We start from the raw sequence: 19,417 nt of genomic DNA on the forward strand, positions 1-19,417 counted from the left end.
AGGAAGACACACAGGTGTTGCTGCTCTGGCCCCCGCCCCCCGCTGTGCACAGGAGGGCCACTGCCAAGCCTGACAGGAGTGTCCAGGCACTGCCGCATTGACCTTGTTCACTCCAGTGAGGGGCATGTTATGCTATTTATTTAATAATTTGATTTTCTTTTCTTTTCCCAAGTTTTCCTATAACTTTTAATATATCTTGTGTGCCAAAGGGGCACTCAGAGGCCCACAGGTTTGATAACTTTAAAAAGCTATTTTTTCTAGAGTCATATCTACAATTGTCCTGGGACCTGCACAGCCTGGGTTTTAGTCCACCCATTTTTTTTTCTTAAAGCTATCTCAAAAAATGCGAAGGTTGAGAAATAAGGAGGGGGGAGTTTGTAGTAAGGGGACTAATCTTACTTGAGTTTATCAGCTCAGTGGTTTTCTACGTTATGAACACTGGGGCAGAACATGTGAGGCCAAGGGGGAAACGCATAGAGATAGGGAGTTGAGGTAGCAGAGCTGAAAAGGAATAGATTTCGCCATCTTTTAGTCACTCCAGGAGCTGTGTATGGGGAAGGTAGTGGGATGGAGGCGGCTCGCCTGCAGATGTCATCCCAATCCAGAGGGACGCCTGCTGACAGCAGCACCACCAAATCATCTCGCCGCTGAACCCTGACCCCATCTGCTGAATCTACGCCTCGGTCGCCTGGCAATGGAAAGCGAATCGAGCTTTCCTTCTGCCGGCGACGCTCGGAAAAGCATCAACCCGTCATTAGCCCTGACAGCGCGGACCACAGGATTCGAGGCCGGGAAATGGCCTGGACAGTTGCCGCAGAGTGTAAACAAACCGTCAGCAACGCAGTTCAGGCCACAGATGAATATTCATTAAGATTGTCCACGGTTTGCTGTCAGCTACAAAGAAGAATTCAGAAAGTAATGGTAGTGGAAGCTGAACCTGACAGAGAGCAGCGCTGGGCTAAACGGACAGGCAGCCATCACCGCAGCCCAGTCATGCTGCTGCATATCTCATCTGTGTGTAAACCTCATCTCCCATTCAAGCAGGCGCCTGGCAGTAGCTATAACCAACGGGATCCTGTCTCATCAATCTCACCTGCCATTCACGGCGAGCTGTTCACATCCGCGCGCGGTGAACACATTTTTTTCCAGAAGCAAAGCTGAAATTCTCCTTGTAAGAAGCCTTTATCTGCCAGCAACCCACCAGAGCAGCCAGAGACCGGCTTTTGAATCAAACCTTTGGAAGTTTGGTTCAAAGAGAAAATCAAAAATCTGAGGAAAAACTCATTTAATTGGTTAAGATCAGCTGAAGTCTTTAAATATTTGACTTTTAATCAGTAATCCAAACCATGAGTGACTGTGCTGCTCAGCACTCTAAAAAGATGCTCATTCCTCTCTAACCCGAGAACAGAGACCTCACAGCAGCTCAGATCACTTACTTATCCTTGATTTTCTTTTTAATAGGACTAAAAACTGTTATTTATAAACATGAATGCAACAGAGACAGCATCTGCTTGACTTCTGGAAGGTGAGACACCAAGAGGGGACAAGACTGTCTCACAGTGGAAGCAGCCATATGGCTTTTCGCTGTCATACCTGTTTTTTCGACCTCAAAATCCCATATTTTGTCATACTTTAATAAAGTGGGTGGAAGTTCCTGTGTCAGTAGGCAGAGCAACATCTGCGACAGAGGAGCACTGTCAAAAAAAATCAAAGGAAATAAAAACAGAGACTCCCACAATTCTATAGAATTTAAAAGACAACATCAGCTGAGAGCTGCTCTGATTTCTGATTAGCAACATTTTTTGCTTTATTCAGACAATGTTTGTCTATTCTTTTAACTATTTCCACTCAATCCAAATCACAACAAGACCTAGTATTGGAAACTGTTAAATAAAAGAACAGAAATTCTCAGACAGTTTGAACACAACCCTTGTGGCTGAGCAGCTGTGGAGGATTTGATTTAGTTTCTTTGCTGTGTTATTCTGCAGACACTGCTTCCTCCCTTAAGGTTTATATACCCTTCTTCTCTACATACATCTCATAGGTCAGTGAGCAAGCAAGAGCAGTGACAAAAAAATCATTTAAAAGAGATTTGTTTTAAGGAGTAGACTGGAACAAAAGAGAAAAAAAAACTATAAAGAGATTTAATGGTACTGTCTAAATGTTATTTAAGCATCACAGCAAACACCTTTACACCAGAAGTAAAGTAAATGTGCGTAAAGTGATCTGGGCAGAAGGTTGGAGTTATGAATTGTCCTGACGCTTCAGGTGAAAATATTACACTGTGCCTCTTCTTTCCCACCTTTATCAAGTGTTTTGGGCGTTTACCTGCGGTTTAGAGTAGAAAAAGAACTATAATTGAAAAAACAAGTTTATTCACCTCACACTTTACTTTCATTACAAATGAAATTTACCTTCAGGGTTTTGGACACAAACATACACACCTTTTTTTTTAAATAAAACTTTACTTAGTTTAGTCTGGTTCTCAATTTCATTCATAAAGGACCACGTGATGGAATTGCAAGCTGTCTGGGGGCGCATTTGCCCGACAATGGCTGGGATAGGCTCCTGCAATCCGGTGACCTTGAAAGGGAGTTCGGTGACTTTAAAAAATAGATAAATGTTCACAAAGGTGTCCTCCATTTAGTAGCAGGAGCAAATAAAACACAGTCACATCTTCATTTCGGTTTGGGAAAAATAACCTGCATCCACTGCTGCCTCATTCAAATTTTCCTTTTTAAACAAGAAACCATTTTCTTGCCCTTCACAGCCAAAAACATACGTAGAAAGCTATTTTTTTTAAATCTAAATACCTTAGAATAAAATTAATTGGGTTATTAGGGCTTTTTTGAAATCTGATTATTGTGAACTGATCTGCTAATGTAGATTTTACTCATTTGGATTGTATTTCTATTATAAATAGTAGCATGCATGAAAAAAATTACACCAACAAAAGCTGTATTTTGTGAAAAAACTGCTTAAAATCTACAGGTTTTCTGCATTCCTGAATATTTCTGAATATTCTGTTCCTGAAATGATTTTCAAAATAAAAGTTTAATGAGGAGAATGAAATTGCAAGAAAAAAAGAACTAAATACAAATGAACAAAATAATGAATAACTATTATCAGTTGTTCCTTTCTTAATTTATTTTTTAATAACAAATATTCTTGTGCGTGGGTGAGGAGCAACAGTCACTTAGAAAATCTATGTTTTTAACCCCACTTGTTTTTGTACAATTTTCTATAAAAGCGGCACATAAATCAGGATAGATGTTCTTTTCAAATCTTGTCAGTGAGACTGGAAAAGTTTCTTTGAAGAAAAAAGATGAACAAAGAAATTTTTTACTTGTTGAAAGCAAAAGAAAAAGATGAAGGGTCAGACTTTTGAACAGCGCTGACACATTCAGCAATCCTTTTGTGTTGAAGAGGCTCTTTCGGATACCACCACATCGTCTTGACCTGAATGCTTTTAAAGCTCCATCTTCAAACTCTCAATAGTTGACGGATTTGCTGAGAAAAAAAATACTTGATAGAAGATGAGCTTTCTAGCTAAAGGAGGGCCAAGCTTGCAAAGGGAAAAAAAACAATTGCGTCTTTTAAAAATCCAAGAAATGTCAAAACGTTATCTGAGGTTCATGAATGTGGATCATTGAAGCTCTGAGTGGCTTGTCAGCTCTGCTGCAGCACTGTAGTTTGATAGAAATAATGGGAAGTCCCCTGCATGCCTGCAGTACACTGGTTGGTGAGCATGCACTAAAAAAAGGCAGTTTGTCCATATTTAATTTTTGAGATTCAAATATTTTACATATTTTGTAAGTGCTGAAAACATTTTGAGATCGTGTTGTTTTTTTGTATTTAGCAATGTGAAAGTTTTAAGAATTTGATGATTTAAAGTACGTCAAGCAGGCTTTTTATATAACTCAGCCCCTTTCCGAGGGAAGATTCTTGTCTCGGTCCGCCATCTTTTTTCACTCCACCAAGAAGTGTCTGCGTGATTAAGGTCACACATGAAAAAGGTTGGTCAAACAATCTCTAATAATTTGATATCTTGATTATATTTTAACATTTAAACATTTAGAGTGTTGTTGTTTTTTTAAGTTTTACTTATTTAGAGTATATCAAAAAAGCATTTCGCTGGGGCTAGCTTCACCAAAGTAAGGCAAGTATTAATTTTAATGTAGATTATTATATGTTCCAATAAGTTAACCATCTGTTTAAATGCTTTAGCCAGCGTCTTCTTTGTACTTTTTCTGTTTATCGGAGAGCGGTTTTCATTAGTTATTCTGTTTTTTACGTTTTTGCTTGACTTGTGTCGAAAGTTTACAAAATTAGGTCTGTAGACTGTTCAAGGGTCTGATCAGGTACACCAGGAATAGTCACTTTCATGTTAATGACAATGAGTTTTACATTTTTGATTCTACTCTAGTGGCAGAGCAAGAACATTTTATGTGGGAGGGCAGAAGACTTTGAGACCATTTTATTTCAATATTACTTGCTATTTGCTATAATAATATTTGCTATTTTTATTTTGATTGTTAATTCTGGATTCATTCTGGTTTTGTTTACTGATGTCGAAGCAGTTTTGAGAGGTACACGTCATAATCTTTGGTTGGATGTTATTGTAAAATACCCCAATGCAGCTAACATGTAGCACTGTTTTTTATGTGTTTCTAACAAGATTGCAACGTTTAAAGAAGCTCGTTCTGATTATTTTCTAATTTATGTCAATATTGATAATGGCTCAAAAATTGGGTGCAATTTCTGCCAATTGGCCCCCCATAACTCCGTCACTGTGCTACCTAAAGTAATCATTGCGACATTTTAGAGGATTTTTTTTTACCTGATCTATTACCTTTCAATAGTTGAATAGAAAACTAAATCTCAAAAGAAAAGGAGCAAAATCTGAAACAGTCAAAATCCGATATAAAACAAGTTTAACCCTTAGCTTGACAGGTAGAGCGAAGCTTGATCCCAGCACTCCATCTCCTCAGCGATGGCTGTTTGCAGGGAGGTGGGGGCATATGGAATTAATTCAGTCTCAATAATTCGAAATGCTCACAACCTGCCTCACAAATACACACGCTCTGAGGTCATGGCTCTCCTACAGAGCAGGATAGAGATGCTCGCTCTAGGTTGATGTGAGTGATGGAAGGATGGACCATGAAAATCAGAAGAGTCTGAAGTGATATGGTTTTAACTTGATCTATGACTTAATTTCTCACCAAGAACTTCTCTAACACCTGAAGAGATGGACTGGGTCCCGTTAGGCTCCACAAAGCCACCTCGCAGGTCCAGGCCAAGGCATTGTGGCAGCGCTGTCAGCCCCATTATGAATGCGCGGTGGTGACAGGCACGCGAGAGGAACAGCAGCCGCACTGCCAGATTAATGTCATGAGGCAGTGAAAGCCTGGGATGGTCTGTTTGTTACCCCCATCACCAACGCCACCCCCTCACCCACCAACATGAGTTGAACAGCACACGTCCTGATCTCCGCAGTCACTTGATTAAATTGAAGAAATTGCAACGCAGCGTATCTGAGATAAGCACGGCTGGAAGGACTGCTTGAAAGACGTCAATATAAAAGTAAATAAAAGCGCGCCACAGCGTGATCTGCAGGAAACGTGACGGCACAGTCGTTTATTTTCATCCTTCAAGACAGTTTTCTTCAAACTCGGGAAAAGAAAAACACAATTTAATTTTTCTGCCTTAAATGTTTCCAGTGCAAAAAGATGTTGAGCACCTTTGTGTTCTATGAGAACATTTTATTTTTTGGGGAGGGCATTCTGCAAATACGAACTAAAACAACAAAGTCAAGAAACTTCCACATTTGCATACCCCAGAGAAATGACACCGCAAGGACAAAACTGATGCATTAATGCTCTTTTAGTGGAAGAGAATGAGGCTTTAAAAACAGAAAGATGTGCCATTACGCCATAACATTTATTCCATGGACAGTATTGAATATCCCTTTGTGTGATAAAAGAGATTTAGAAAAATGAATGTAGAGTTAACTGCTGATTTCCAAAGTCGACTATCAATTTCACAAGTGCCCAAGGGGGAAGTGGTTTTCCACCAGAGGGCGCACTTAAAATTTCTCGTTAAAAAAAACTACAGTGTGCTTTATAATCCGGAACGCCTTATTAATGGATTATTTCTTGTTATGTTTACGTATGTAGAAAACATAAGAAAAGGAATACGACGCTCTGTCATAATGTTTGTTCAGGTAATATTTGTGAATACGCAAATAGGGCTAACGGAGCTAACATGTAATGTCGGACTGTATTTTTTACATATTTCTAACAAGTTCTGGAGTTACCATACTCACAGTAATGTTTGATTTAGTGGTATCAGTCTTTTATTTTTTTGCAAACAAGGTCAAGAGTAACAGGTATTGTGAATACGCTAGCATGGCTAACACATAGCAGTGTCTGACTGTTTTGTGTCAAACAAGATTGGGAGTTGGCAAAGTCACAGTGACGTTTGTTTTTCCAAACAAGGCAAGCGTGCCAGTTAGTGGCATGTCCAAATCCCAGGCTCTGATAACTAATCACTGCAGGCAAAACATGGGAATTTTCTGATACATGTGTCGTATAAGGCGTCATTTAAGTCATGGTCTATCCATGGGGTAGCTGTGGTGCAGACACAGAGCGGTTGATTTCTAATCAGAAGATTGCTTTTTGGATTACCCCACTGCCCGCTCAAGTGTCGAAGTGTCCTTGGGCGAGATTCCGAACCCCACATTGCTCAGTGTGCGAATGTGTGTGTGTAGGTAACAAGCATGTCACTGTTAAGCTGACCGTTCTGCAAAAACTCCTCAACAGCAAACAGCAGAGCCTGTTGAGTCCCAAAACTAAGGGCAAATACATCTGACTAACGTCACACTGAAGGCAACTGCAGCCGCCTCAAATCATTTTCTGAATGTTCTTTAGACCTCCAGGCCATCAAAACACGGTCATCTAATGGCTTCTAGGACCTAATCAGACCTAATTGAGTCTGTTATATGTGGGGGCCACGTCTGGCCAAGGGGCCGCCCATTTCAACTCAACAATCAACTCTGCCCTTCAGCCAATTTTCACATGTCTGTTTTTAATGCTTCCTTTTAAATCTACAACTACAACTCAGAGCCGAACACAAACGCTGCTCTGCTGTAATCACAGCATAATTGGAGCAGGAGCGCCCAGATTCTGAAATCTGAGGAAATGATGGTTTCTGCTCATTTTGTCGCTGTTGTAGCTTGAAAATGAAAACCTAAAGATAAAGTCAAGTCATTTAATTAACAGACTTTATAGAGTTCCCTCTGTCAGATGGGGAAAACAATGAAGAAATGTGGCCTTTCTGTTTCAAACAGATGTCTTCACGAATGGCAAACAGGAACAATTATGATGATAATGCAGACATGATCGTGATTGTGACACCTCGCTGTGATCAAACTATTAATTGTGACTGAAAAGAATCAGTCGACCGTGAAATGAATTAACACCCAGCAGTTCTGCTAACGTTTAACTACAGACGTTCTCTCTGTGCATCACAGACTCGCCGTCCGTGGAAAAAACAATTCAAACTCCTGCAGGAGGTTGCTTTGGAGACTCTTCCATGCGAGCAGTAGGGCTTTTCATGAGAAGGGTGGAGCATGAGAGAGGAGCTTCAGGTGACTCTTCTTTGCAGCACCGTTCAACAGACTGATACATCCTCAATCTGGTGGATTTCAGACAAACACTTTTCTTCAGCTGTGTCACACCGGTAACATTCCAGCTGTGAGGAAAACACAGCTGACAGCGCACCCTCTGATATTTGTCGGATTTTTTGCCGCTGAAACAGTTCAGGACCATTTCATTATCATGATCTATAATTACAGAGCTGTCCCTTTCTTTAACAACGTGTACTCATTATGCAATTTGCCATTGTTCCATTAAAGACTTTTTTTGTGTCGTTTTCTTCCCCGGCATTGGCGTTTCATCATTGGCTTTTGTGCGAGCAGACGTTTGGCATTCACAGCCTTACCGCTTGCCCTGGGGAGAGCCGTGTGCGTGTGTGGGGCGATTTTCCGTTGGATTAAGGCTGAGCTGGTTCCACACAGCACCCCTTCACACACACACATCCCTCCCAGGCCAGAGCCTGCTTCAGTGAAGCAGAACCGTCCTAGCATCCAGAGCTTTTGGCGCCTCACATTGCCGAAGGAACGACACCTTTGAGCAGTCAAACAAAGCAACACAGTTTAGTGAAATTTGCAAAAAAGTCCTGCTTTTAACCAACAGTTTGTGATCAATTGGGCCTTCACTTCAATAGTTTGAACCCCTGTCTCCTTGTTGGGCTGATCTGTCATTAGGAAATTAACATTCCGGAAAAAACAAATGCAGTGGTGAACGTAGAACATTTTTTATGGGAGGGTGGGAAGGGGGCAGAAGACTTTAAAAGGGTGGCAAATGAGTGCATTTTATTTTAGTCAAATCTTTTTTTTAATTTTGAAATGCTATTTTTGCAATGCTTGAAGAAGCTTGTATTTATTATTTATTAATCTTTGAAAAGAATAATACGTTTAGTGACTCAAAATTTGGTGAGCAAGTTGGGGGTAGGGGCTTTTTGCTGGCCCCCCTTCCCCCGGAAAACAGGAAATTTGAAACAAAAATTTTGACAAAGTCCCCTATGATACATGATTTTTTTAAAGTGACACACATCCTCTGGCCCTTTGACATCAACATAACCCAACATGGGACTCAAACTTCAAACTTCCACAAAGGCTTCTTTCCTCCACCTCTAGATTGCTCTTGCAGGGAGATAAGAGTCCAGAAAACCATTTTCCGTCATGTGCCCTGAAAAATGTAGAGCGAAATCAGATTCAAGCTTCACCTAGAGGAAAATTTTTTGCTAAATTGTTCTAAATTGACCTTTACAAAAAAAAAAAAATTCATGAGTAGGCTGATTACTTGAGTGGACGTAGGGGTAGATTATGAAGCTAGTTCATTTAGCAAATTCCTATTTCCAATTTCAACTTGTGGTAAACAGGTGAAAATAACTTTTTTTTTAGTAAGAATGACTCATTTGGGTTAATTTTTCTATTTCATTTTAGACAATAAAGCTCTCATTGGTTCTCAGACATGTGTATGGGGTTTGATTCCCTCAAAAAAATTAGTTAATGACACACCTTTGAATATTTTTATTTCGGTAAAGCACAAAATTTTATTCTTATATTCAGAAATTGTTCTTTCCAATCTTTTGTGCCCGCTCACTCCTGTGAACAAACTATACATTCTCTTTGTGTCTTTCTCTTCCCAGCTCTTTCTTAGATTAATCTATTGACTAAAATTGCTATGAGGATGCAGAAATGGATGGACAAAGCATCAGAAGGAGGAGAGAGGGCCGCATGCAGCTCTCATGTTCGCTACAACTCATCATGATGCACTGCGGTCTGAACACCATTTTCCACAAAAGCATATGTTCCATGGATTTTCAGATCAAGGGGCAGATCAAAAAATTATTACTGAAAGTATAAAGGAACTTCTTCATCACTCATGTCATTTTCACCAAAAAAAGGTTATTTTCTTCATTTTATTCTTATAGATCTGGCCTATTGTGGAAGTTGCTTGGAAACTGAAGCAAAAAGGAACTACATTTTGCAAGAAATTAAAAAAGCATATTTCAGTATTAATTTCAAAGCTTTTTTTTAAAGCTCTGATGTTTTGTGGCTATGACTTCTTTAATTGAACATGAAGGGAAGATTACTGCACTTAAAGCATAACTTTGCAGATAAAAAACACCAGAAAAGATATTCAATTAAAGAAAAAAAAGAAAAACAGTCAGGTCATGCAAACAAAAACATGAGCCTCATCTCTGCGTTCAACAGTTTTCACTGCTGTTGTTACATGCAGCCCCCCCCCCCCCCCCCCCCCCCAATCTGAGCTGAGTGTCTCGTCCCTGCAGCTGCTTGAGGCTCTCCTGTAACTGATCCCCCCATGAAGGAGAGTATTTATGACCAAGCTACAAAGGAAGGCGTTCACCCCTGCAGCTGAGACCAACCATGAAGGGGGGGGGGGGGGGGGGGTTGCTCACTGCAGAACTTCAGAAAGTGTCTCAACAGCTCCTAAGATGTTTAGAGTTGCATGGAACCCCTAACACCCCCACTCCCCACCCCATCGCCAGCGCGCGCACGCAGGATGCTTAAATCAGCTGTCAGCGCTGATTCCTTGTGGGGTCCGACAGGACGCACGCGCCTCTCTGCAAGACTCAGCAGTGCGGGACATGCGGGAAAATGGCTCCCTTAAGCATGCCCTCAGGGGGAAAAGTTTCAGTCTGATCTGACAGCTTCACAGACTGGGATGAAAAGGGCGTGTTGGGTTCCCGGTCCAACCAGCGAGAAAAGTTCAGGGAACCCAGTCAGGAGCGCTTTACCACACATGATGCTCCAACCTGCGCAGCGAGAAGGGGCCCCTTCTCCAAACTCTCGTCCAACTTAAGAGATCCACGCGTGCGCAAGCGAGGTCCTTCCTCTTACCTGTTGGTCCTTCCAGGCTGTCTGCGTGGATCCCGACGGCCAGCATCAGAAGAAAGGCTGCGGGGTACATTTTTGGCAAAGTAAAGTCCAGGCTGCGTCTTCTCACACGAAGCAGATCCTGCAGGAAACTCCAACAGCGGGACCGGAGAGGAGCTGCGCGCTCGGCTCCATCCACAAAGGCGCACGGCGTCCACGGCGCGCACGGGGAGCAACTGAGCTCCAGCTGAAGCGCTCAAAGAGTTCGCAAACACACTCACACACCTCTGCACTGATTCTAACGGCTCCTCCACTTGTCTTGTGCGCGGGGAGTGGGACGCAGGAATGCGTGTCTGCGGCGCCTCCATGCGGCTAAACGAGGGGACTACAGCCACAAATTCACAATGAAAGTGAATCAGAAAAGAAATGTTTGGATGTGATGGTGTATACAAACACCCAAACTGATTTCTTTTGTCAGATTCTCTCATTAGATTTTTTCATAAAATCAATTATTGTTTCTTCTACATTTTTACTTATAAAACCTTCAAAAACCGACAGTGTGAAGATCAGAGACAGTTTTTGAACAGGACTCGAGTAATATTCACCTTTAGCCTATTCCTCTTGTCTTCTGCAGTGTTTTTATTTTTTATAAAGCAATAAATGTCCACATATTGCACCCTGAGAAATTATTCAAGACCACCTAATTTGTCTAAAAATCTAAATCATCATCCGTAGGCTATCAGCTCTGTGTTCATCCAAACAAGCCCACATTTCAAACTGAGTAAATATGAATGATCATAAAACACTTTTTGGGGTTTATTTTAATTCTTATTCAAGGTGCGTTGAGAGGACAGTCATATTCAGACTACAAAGTTTATTTTTCCTCACACTTTTGGTTGTCCCTTGTCATTTTTATCAAGGAAAAAGTGAAGCTTGGCCTAAAAAGGTTGAAAAACACTGTTTTAGAGGACTTGCTGGCCTGTAGTCATGTCTCATCTGCTTGCATGGATTTCGTTTTTGTGGCAAAACTATCAAGATTTTAATTTAACGCTCTAAGAACCAAACAAAACACCCTGGATTCACCAGATATTTTCAGATTTCTGAAAGGTAATCAGCATCGGGCTGTTTGGGAAGATCCAGTAAATTACTATGATCTGGATGTTCAGCAAAGTTTCTGTCTACTTCAAAATAGGTTTTCCAAAACACATTACCTGCCATGTGTTCAGGTTTTGATTCTGACAGAGTTTGAGTTCACTCCACTAACTCTATTCTTAGGGGCTCTGCGTTTCCTGTTTCTGGATTTGGATTATGTTGCTGAACGCTCCTTGGGTTAGTTTGCATGACACATTTTCAAGTCTTGATCATACAACATTCCCTATAGCCAAAAAAAATATCTGTATACATATACATTTTAACTTAATTAAAGAAAAGGTTTGCAGCACAAATGGAAAGACACAACCAAAAGTGTGTCTTCATGAGACTCAGTCTCCAAACATCTGCTGTTGTAAATGTGTGACTTCTTTAGGCAGATGAAAAGCCTGTCAAACGGAAACCTTAAATTAAGCAGACTGCTGGATTAGAGATGATCCCCATCTCTACTCTAACAAACCCAAGAGGTAAATTATGTGTTCAATTGGAACAGATGAAGGCTATTGGTGAGGACTAGTGACCTACAAAATAGGCCCCCAGAAATAAGTTCAAAATTCCTAACATTTGAAAAAATATACATATATTTAAATGAGCAAAAAATAAATTATAATTCAGGTATGAAAGATGGTCTTACCAAAGATTCTATTAAAAAAAAACTCCAGTCACTGAGACATATTGTTTTTAAGATTGTAGAGGTTAATCTTTGTTTCTGTTCCTTTCACTAAGTAATTTGAACCTCATCTGAAAGTACACACAACAAATTGACACGACAACTAACAAAGTCGCCACACAAAGTCGTTGCTCCTCCATCCATCTTCATTTTTTAATTCATAAAAATCACGAACAATAAAACATCTTCTTCTCTGAATTATGTCAGCAAGTAACAATGGATCTGCGCCCTATAGTGTTGATATAATGCAAAGGATTCTGATCTGTGACTGATCAGTCTGTTTCCAAGACAAATACAGGTTACCAGAATAGAAATAAGTTAATAGAAGTTAACAAATATAAATTCTTGTATAATTTCAAAAATCATAAATGGGCACTTAATAAGATAAGATTATTAAAATTATTTTTCTTGTGGGACAAAAACTTGGAAACATTTTTCTTGAATGAAAGCTATTTGAACTTTCTTAAGATTGTTCCCAGAGTAGTGATACTAGACTCACACATCTTTCTAATCTCGTGGCTCTACTCAGAGCAGGTAACTCTTTCCAAAGACCTTTTACCTCCAGAGTCCGGTTGGTTTGTCTGCTGTGATCGCTCCGTTCGGACACGGTTAAGTGAACCGTGCGGAGGCCGACTTGCAGAGGTGGTGCAGAGTACTCCTGATCTGCTGTAACTCATAAGCGTGCCAATTTTCCAAAACTAAGAGGTCGGTTTCGTCAAACTCCACATCATTACACCTCAACATAAAACCAGAACTGGAAATAATACTGCACTATAAAGACAGAGCATTAAGAAAATATCAAATATACTTTTAGCTCCAAGATTTTCTTCTACTAGTCCTTCTTTGTTCATTTACTGGTGGATGGTAAACCATTGAAAAGAGGACATACTGCCACCTAGTGAATGGGATGCTTGTTGAAGTTGGACCTATTGTGATCCTGTGATCAATACAGGTTGGCTGGTGTTAGTATATCTTAACCTAGTGGATTAAATCCTAATGTAGGTGTAAAATAATGGCACAATTCAGAGATAAAAGGTGTGATATAAAAGAAGTTGTGTTCGTTGTTCTCAGCCTTTTTACTGGATTTGGACACTCATTATTGTCCGTTTACATCAGAGGGGATGTTTTCATTCAGCGCTCCTATTAAGTGGGCTCTTGGCTCCAAAACAAACATGCCCTTGCAGCTCTTTCTTCTCATCGTTGAGCTGAAAAGCAACAGATTATATTCTGACTCACTCCTGGTAAGGGACTCTAGCAGCAACACCTTTCCAAAGGCTGGCCAAGCCATGTCTGTGCTCACTGTCCATATATATTTCATAACTCTGATGCAGTATCATCTCCCTGTTGGATTGTTTAGCATTCAGACTGTGGTCTGCAGAGTTGTACCTGCACAGTTTGGGTTCAGACAGCTGATGAAAAGCCTGCAGCAAAGCCAGTAGCTGAGTTTTCCAGGTCCTGCCGGTCTGCTCCGCGTCTGACCTTAGACTTCCTCATTGATATTGTTTTAATTAATGTTAATTGAGCATGCTCAATCATGTTCTCTTGGTTCTTTTTATAATCAACCTGGACTAGATGTTCCCTTTTAGCAGTTAGAGATCAGACCTTTGCAATTCAAAAGGAACCTGAAACAGACTCCTCTCAGCATATTCCAACACTCTTCTTCCCAAGTCAGAGGGAGTCCTGGGATTGGAGAGGAATATATCACTGGAATGGCGCCTCCTGAGCTCTCCTGGGTAATGAAAGAGCACAAATATAGTGGAAGCTGTCCTGGAGTTGCATTCATATAAAAATATGCCAGTGTTAAAGCCTCTGAGCAGATAAAACAGACCATCCATATGTGCATTTAACAAGCAGAGAAGAGCGAACCATTTACAGCCTCCATTTAAATGGTGTGACTTTATTCGGAGAAGGCTCCAGATTAAGCTTTAATACCAATAAAATGCATTCATTCATCCATCTTCTAAACCTATTTTGTCCCTTGTGGGGTCACAGGGCTGCAGGAGCCTATACCAGCCACTCGTGGGCAAAGGCAGGGGACATGTAGGCAGACTGTTGCAGGGCCACAAATCCCACATGCATGCACACCTTGAGAGAATTCAGAGTGACCAGTCAACCTATGAAGCATGCTTTTAGACAGTGCACAGGGAGAACATGCAAACTCCCCACAGAAGGTTCCCCCACTTATGTTCTGTTTCAGGTCCCTCAGCTGGGACTTAAACCAGAGTCCTTCTCGCTTTGAGGCAAGAGCGCTAACCACTGAAGTTTTAGGAATCTTGCTCTATGAGCCAACATGTGGATTTGTTCCTAACAGGTGATTTAACCTGCAATTGTTCTGGACTATAAAATAGCTGTAGCTATTATTTTTAAAACACAGTGTTTTAGGGAAACTTGCGTCTTTATTTTTCTCGTGGCGTTTGACACTGAGGCGTTGCATTATGGGAGGTTTCGGGGCAAATACAGCGATTGATAGTTTCATGGTGTTTTCTGGGTTCACCATTTTAACAGTAAACAAGCTTTTACTCTGAAAGCCAACAGAAAAAAAAGGAGCAGAGTCTTTCTGGTACCTGTTAAATTTGTGCATCGGCCTGTTTCCACTCAGATGGCATCAGGCCTTCCTGCTGCTCTCTGCTGGACGACTGACTGCTTCAAAGACTGGAAGAGCTGGATCAAGGGTCTTTATCACCTCCTGCTCATTAAATATTGATTCTGCAGCCTCTGGCTTTGAAAAATGGTCTTGGAAATGTTTATTTTCCAGGGAGACAGTAGCGGGGAGGTGGATTTACTTAATTTAGGATTCGATGCAGATTAGAAAGCGGAGAGAATCGAAATCCTGTCAAGATTGATAAGTCTGATAGCAAACACGTTCTATCAAACTGTTTTGACAGGTCATGCGACATGAGATACACCCCTTTTCCAACTAGAGGGAGTGGAGGGAAGAGTCTTATTGAAAAGAGGTTAACGTTAGTGCCTGCAGATTCCATGCTAAACAGTTTGCAGCGACTTTAACAGAGGTCTAACAGTGAAGCAGCATGGAGCCTCTGGGTTGCTGCAACTCCAGAGCCACACACACACACAGATGTGAGCCTGCAGACATTATGTACAACCATTTTCTGAAAACACATATTGAATTCTATACATTTGTCCATTAAAATTCTATGTTGAGCTCAGAAAAGCTATAATTTTCTCCCTTTTCCTTGTCTTTTTGACAGGAAAAAATGTAAATCATGGTTTGTTTAAACTGTGAAACATAATGCAGTATACTTGCTGTTTTCAGCAATAAAAAATGGAGAGGTGACATTTTAACCGCAGCACTGTGATTTTGTGTTGACACATTTCAGCTACGGTTCATATTTTGAGTTTTTTTTTTTATTCTAGTATTTTCTTTTTTTAAGTTGACAAAAAAAAGACTTTGGGTTTATTTATAAATCTGAATCCCGGCTGATTTGAACTGCGTTTAGCTGTGACTTTTCTATTCCTTAAGTGCAAACCAGAATCTTTTAGTTGAGCTGCAGTCATTTGCATTACTATTACTTTGAATTATTAAACATAATGTACAACATTGGATTTTTCTGATGTTTTTCAGTCTTTTTCATGTAACCAGAGCTTTTCTCTCTGGCTTTTCTGAAAAGAAACAAATTGTAGTTGCCACAACTCTGTAGGTCTACTTCTCCATTCTTCAGGGATCCTCCCCAAAATCTTGTTTAACACTCAGAACTTCCACTCCCACCTAAACTCTTCTGCACATCCACAGGTATTTGTCACCTTTTTTAAAAGTTTTTCCAACCTATTTGCGGTGTCCACATCTCTGTCCTTGACCATCCTGATCTGCAGCACATCCTTCACATGTCTGTGTGTCTCCCTCACCTGTAAAGAGCCACCTCTTCCTCCTTTTTTGTCCTCATTTGCCCTTTGCCACCTCCACCCTGTGCTGCACCTCCCTGCTCCGCTGTCCCACTTTGTCTTAGCTAACCTTGTGTCTCCTGATCTTATTGCGACAGTCCTGGGACATGATGTCTATTATTTTGAAAGGAAATCGTGTAAACTTCTAAGAAATGTTATCAACCATATAAAAATGGCTGTTTTCATTTATACTGATCATAATAGTTGTCATGGTGGCCTGTCAGACTCCTCCCCCTCCAGCTCTGCTGCTCATTCACTACTCAACTCATCAAGCCACCTGCTACATTAGGAGACCCAGCTTCATCATTCCTCGCCAGTTCGTTAACCCTGATGGTGCCTAGTCTCCTGAAGCTCTCTACGACTGGCCCCTTGTCTCGTTCTGAGCTAACCTTGTCTTGTCCTCTGCACTTCAGGTTTTCATCTCACGCCACGAGTGTCACCTGAGTCTCACCACCTCGAGCAGCTGCAGCCACAGCTCTCCATCGCTGTCGCCGCCTGCCTTTGTGAGCCGCAGTCTCTGTGCTCCTCAAGATCTCCAGCCACGCTACGCACCAAGAACTCAAGCCACGAACTCTGTCTCACCCTCGCTCAGGGAGTTCGCCACGAACGGTACCGTAGCCTCCAATCAAGAGCCGCAGCCACGTTACCCACGGCCTCGCCAGGATCCAACAAGAACTCCAATTTCTTACTTACCTCTCCCTTACCTGTCTCTGCCTTCTGGGTTTCAGCATCTGGGTCTGTCCCGTGTTCTAGTCATGACAATAGTAACACAAATACAAAACAGAGCCTTGGTTTTCTAAATTGTGATTTTATGGGTTGTAGTCAGGAAGAAATGGCTCTTCTAGTGTTAAAGGCTGCAGACCCCTGGTCTCGAGGAATAGAAAAGTCAAAAAGTAGTTTTTAAAAAAAAAGTTAAAACCAGCTGTGAGACGGGGTCTTTGTTTAAAGTATCACACATTTTAGAAATTTAAAAAAATAATAAGACAAAGAGAAACGTGAGCATTAGGTAAAGTGTCTCAACATTACATTGCAGGGTGGTAGTTAAAAGTAATTTTCTAGTCTTTTGCTTCAGAAAAAGCATGTTTTTGCTACATTATGTTTAATAAACTCCAGTAATACTGATGGCAATGATTGCAGGTAAAAAGCTGATTTCATGTGAGTCCATTATGAGTACAAGTTTTCCAACTTTTGGTTTCTATTCCTTGAGAAATCAGCTCTTACAGTCACTCACTAAGCAGGATACTGGAGAATATGGAGAATACCAGAGGATGTGTATTAACAAGTGGATGCCCCCCGCACTGCCTCCACAGGGGAGTCAGGCCTCCAGCAGAGTCTAATCATCCACATACACGCTCCGAGGAGTCAAAGCTGCACTTAAGGTCTGGGTGGCTTCATCAGAGAAGCGAAGCTGTTCGTCAGTTTCCACGGATACGTCTTCATCACGTTTCTATGAGGTTTAGCTTTCAAGGTGTTACTTCAGCCCGCCATGCGGGGAATAATTACACAGGGGTGCTTTCCTCTGCGGTTCTAGAGAAGTCTGCAAACATTTTCTCTTCACAAACAGAGGCTGCAGCACGCTCGCTTTGGAGCATTTAAGCGCTTTGACTCTTTTTTTCCTCTGCTATTATTGCACATGCTGGGAAATTACAGGACCAATTATGCAGGCTGTGGATGGCCTGCACTTGGAACACTTGTTCTCAGGAGTGGGCGGATGACAGGTTACGGAAAACGGAGAACAGAAAGTTCAGAAAGGTAAAGGTGGTCACTTCAGAGGCAGAAACCTTTTTTTTATGAAATAGAACTAATGTTTTTTTTCTGATGATTAAAATCTATTAAAAAAAACTGTAAAAACTGAATCTTAAGAAAGTAAAATGAAAATTGTCTTCTTTTCTGTTTTGCAAGACAAATAATCTCATCAAGAAAGTTTTTAATAGCAAATTAATCTTAGTTTAAGAAAACTTGTCTTAGTGAACATTTTTTTGAAATAAGAATTCATAGTAAAACCAAATTTGTTATCCCATTTTCAAAATAAAATTCTGATTACCGGATATTTTTTCTGTTTTATTTATTTTATTTAAAAACAATAATCCTATCAAGAAAGTTTTTTATTGAACGCAAAATAATCTATAGAAAACCTGTCTCAATGAACAGAACTTTTCTTGGCCCATTAGCAGGTTTTTTGTCTATTTAAAGAAATAGTTTTTTGTATTTTAAGAATTTTGAACTTATAACTATGGGGCCTGTTTTTGCATTGCACAAACAGATGTCATCCTATGGATGACTGCAAGTGAAGCTCAGACATCCAAGATCAGCAGCTTGTCTACATAAAGCTATGTTCATGCTTTCACTAAAAAGTATGCGCGTTTTGGGCTTCCGCATTCAAAACCTTTGCGTTCGTGTGCTGCTATGCACAGTCTTAATGCTCGACCATTGAACGTGTGTTGAAAGTGAAACAAATTGAACTTTGCCCAATCAGGACTTGGATTTGGTAGTGACGTTAATCAAAGCCAGGATTGACTGTTTCCTTGGAAACTGATTTCACCATGAATTGTTCCTGTTCTTTTAAAATAAAATGCTTTATGTAAAATAAATCATCAAAGTAACAGAAAAAATAGTAATCATAATAAAAGATCCCGAAAAACATATACATTATACAAATACAGTCCAAAGATATCCTGTTAAAGGGCCTACATCATCCTTTTCTTAGGTCTTTTATAGTAAACTATACCCATATATAGGACAATATATTACCTTTGGCACACTAAAGAACATTTTTTATCGGCTTTCGCTCCCTGTGGGTGCCGCCCATTTCATGCCATCAACCTAGAGCGTGTCTGCATCTCGCCCATGAAAACAAACAACATTCTAACTTTTACAAAGATGGATTTTCATAAAAAAAGGGGGTTTTGCCGATCAGCGCTAGCTCCGTGGAGAAAGTGGTTGTGTGTGTGTTAGCCTGGGGGGCGATGCTGACAGCGCAGACTGTTCCTGGAAGGGGCTGTTCTCACTAGTCTACGACACAATGACAATGTGAGAAACCACTCATTTTTGCGGATTGGGAGCGACTGGTGCTCAGAGCACAGGTTTTTAGAGGAATGCTCAGAAATGAGAAATGTATTCATGATCCATTTGATTTCATGTTTACTTTACAATTAGCGGTACAAAGCCCATTTTGACGACTGTTGTTGTGATTTTGGGCTATACAAATAAAATTGCACTGAATTGAATTGAAA

At 40.7% G+C, this 19,417-nt stretch overlaps 1 protein-coding gene across 6 annotated transcripts in view; it reads right to left on the reverse strand.

Moving 5' to 3' along the window:
* ptprua (protein tyrosine phosphatase receptor type Ua) overlaps positions 1-10,765 on the reverse strand; it is a 202,609-nt gene extending 191,844 nt beyond the window's left edge. For all 6 annotated transcript variants that reach the window (XM_020707228.3, XM_020707227.3, XM_078955331.1 and 3 more), the window contains exon 1: positions 10,490-10,765. In XM_020707228.3, the coding sequence (XP_020562887.2) occupies positions 10,490-10,559 (70 nt within the window). In that variant the 5' untranslated portion in view covers positions 10,560-10,765. The remainder of the gene's footprint in view (positions 1-10,489) is intronic.
* Between the last annotated feature and the right edge of the window lie 8,652 nt (positions 10,766-19,417).

Source organism: Oryzias latipes, chromosome 11 (assembly GCF_053564925.1).
Source record: "Oryzias latipes strain Hd-rR chromosome 11, Olatipes_Hd-rR_3.1".
NCBI classification, from domain to species: Eukaryota; Metazoa; Chordata; class Actinopteri; order Beloniformes; family Adrianichthyidae; genus Oryzias; species Oryzias latipes.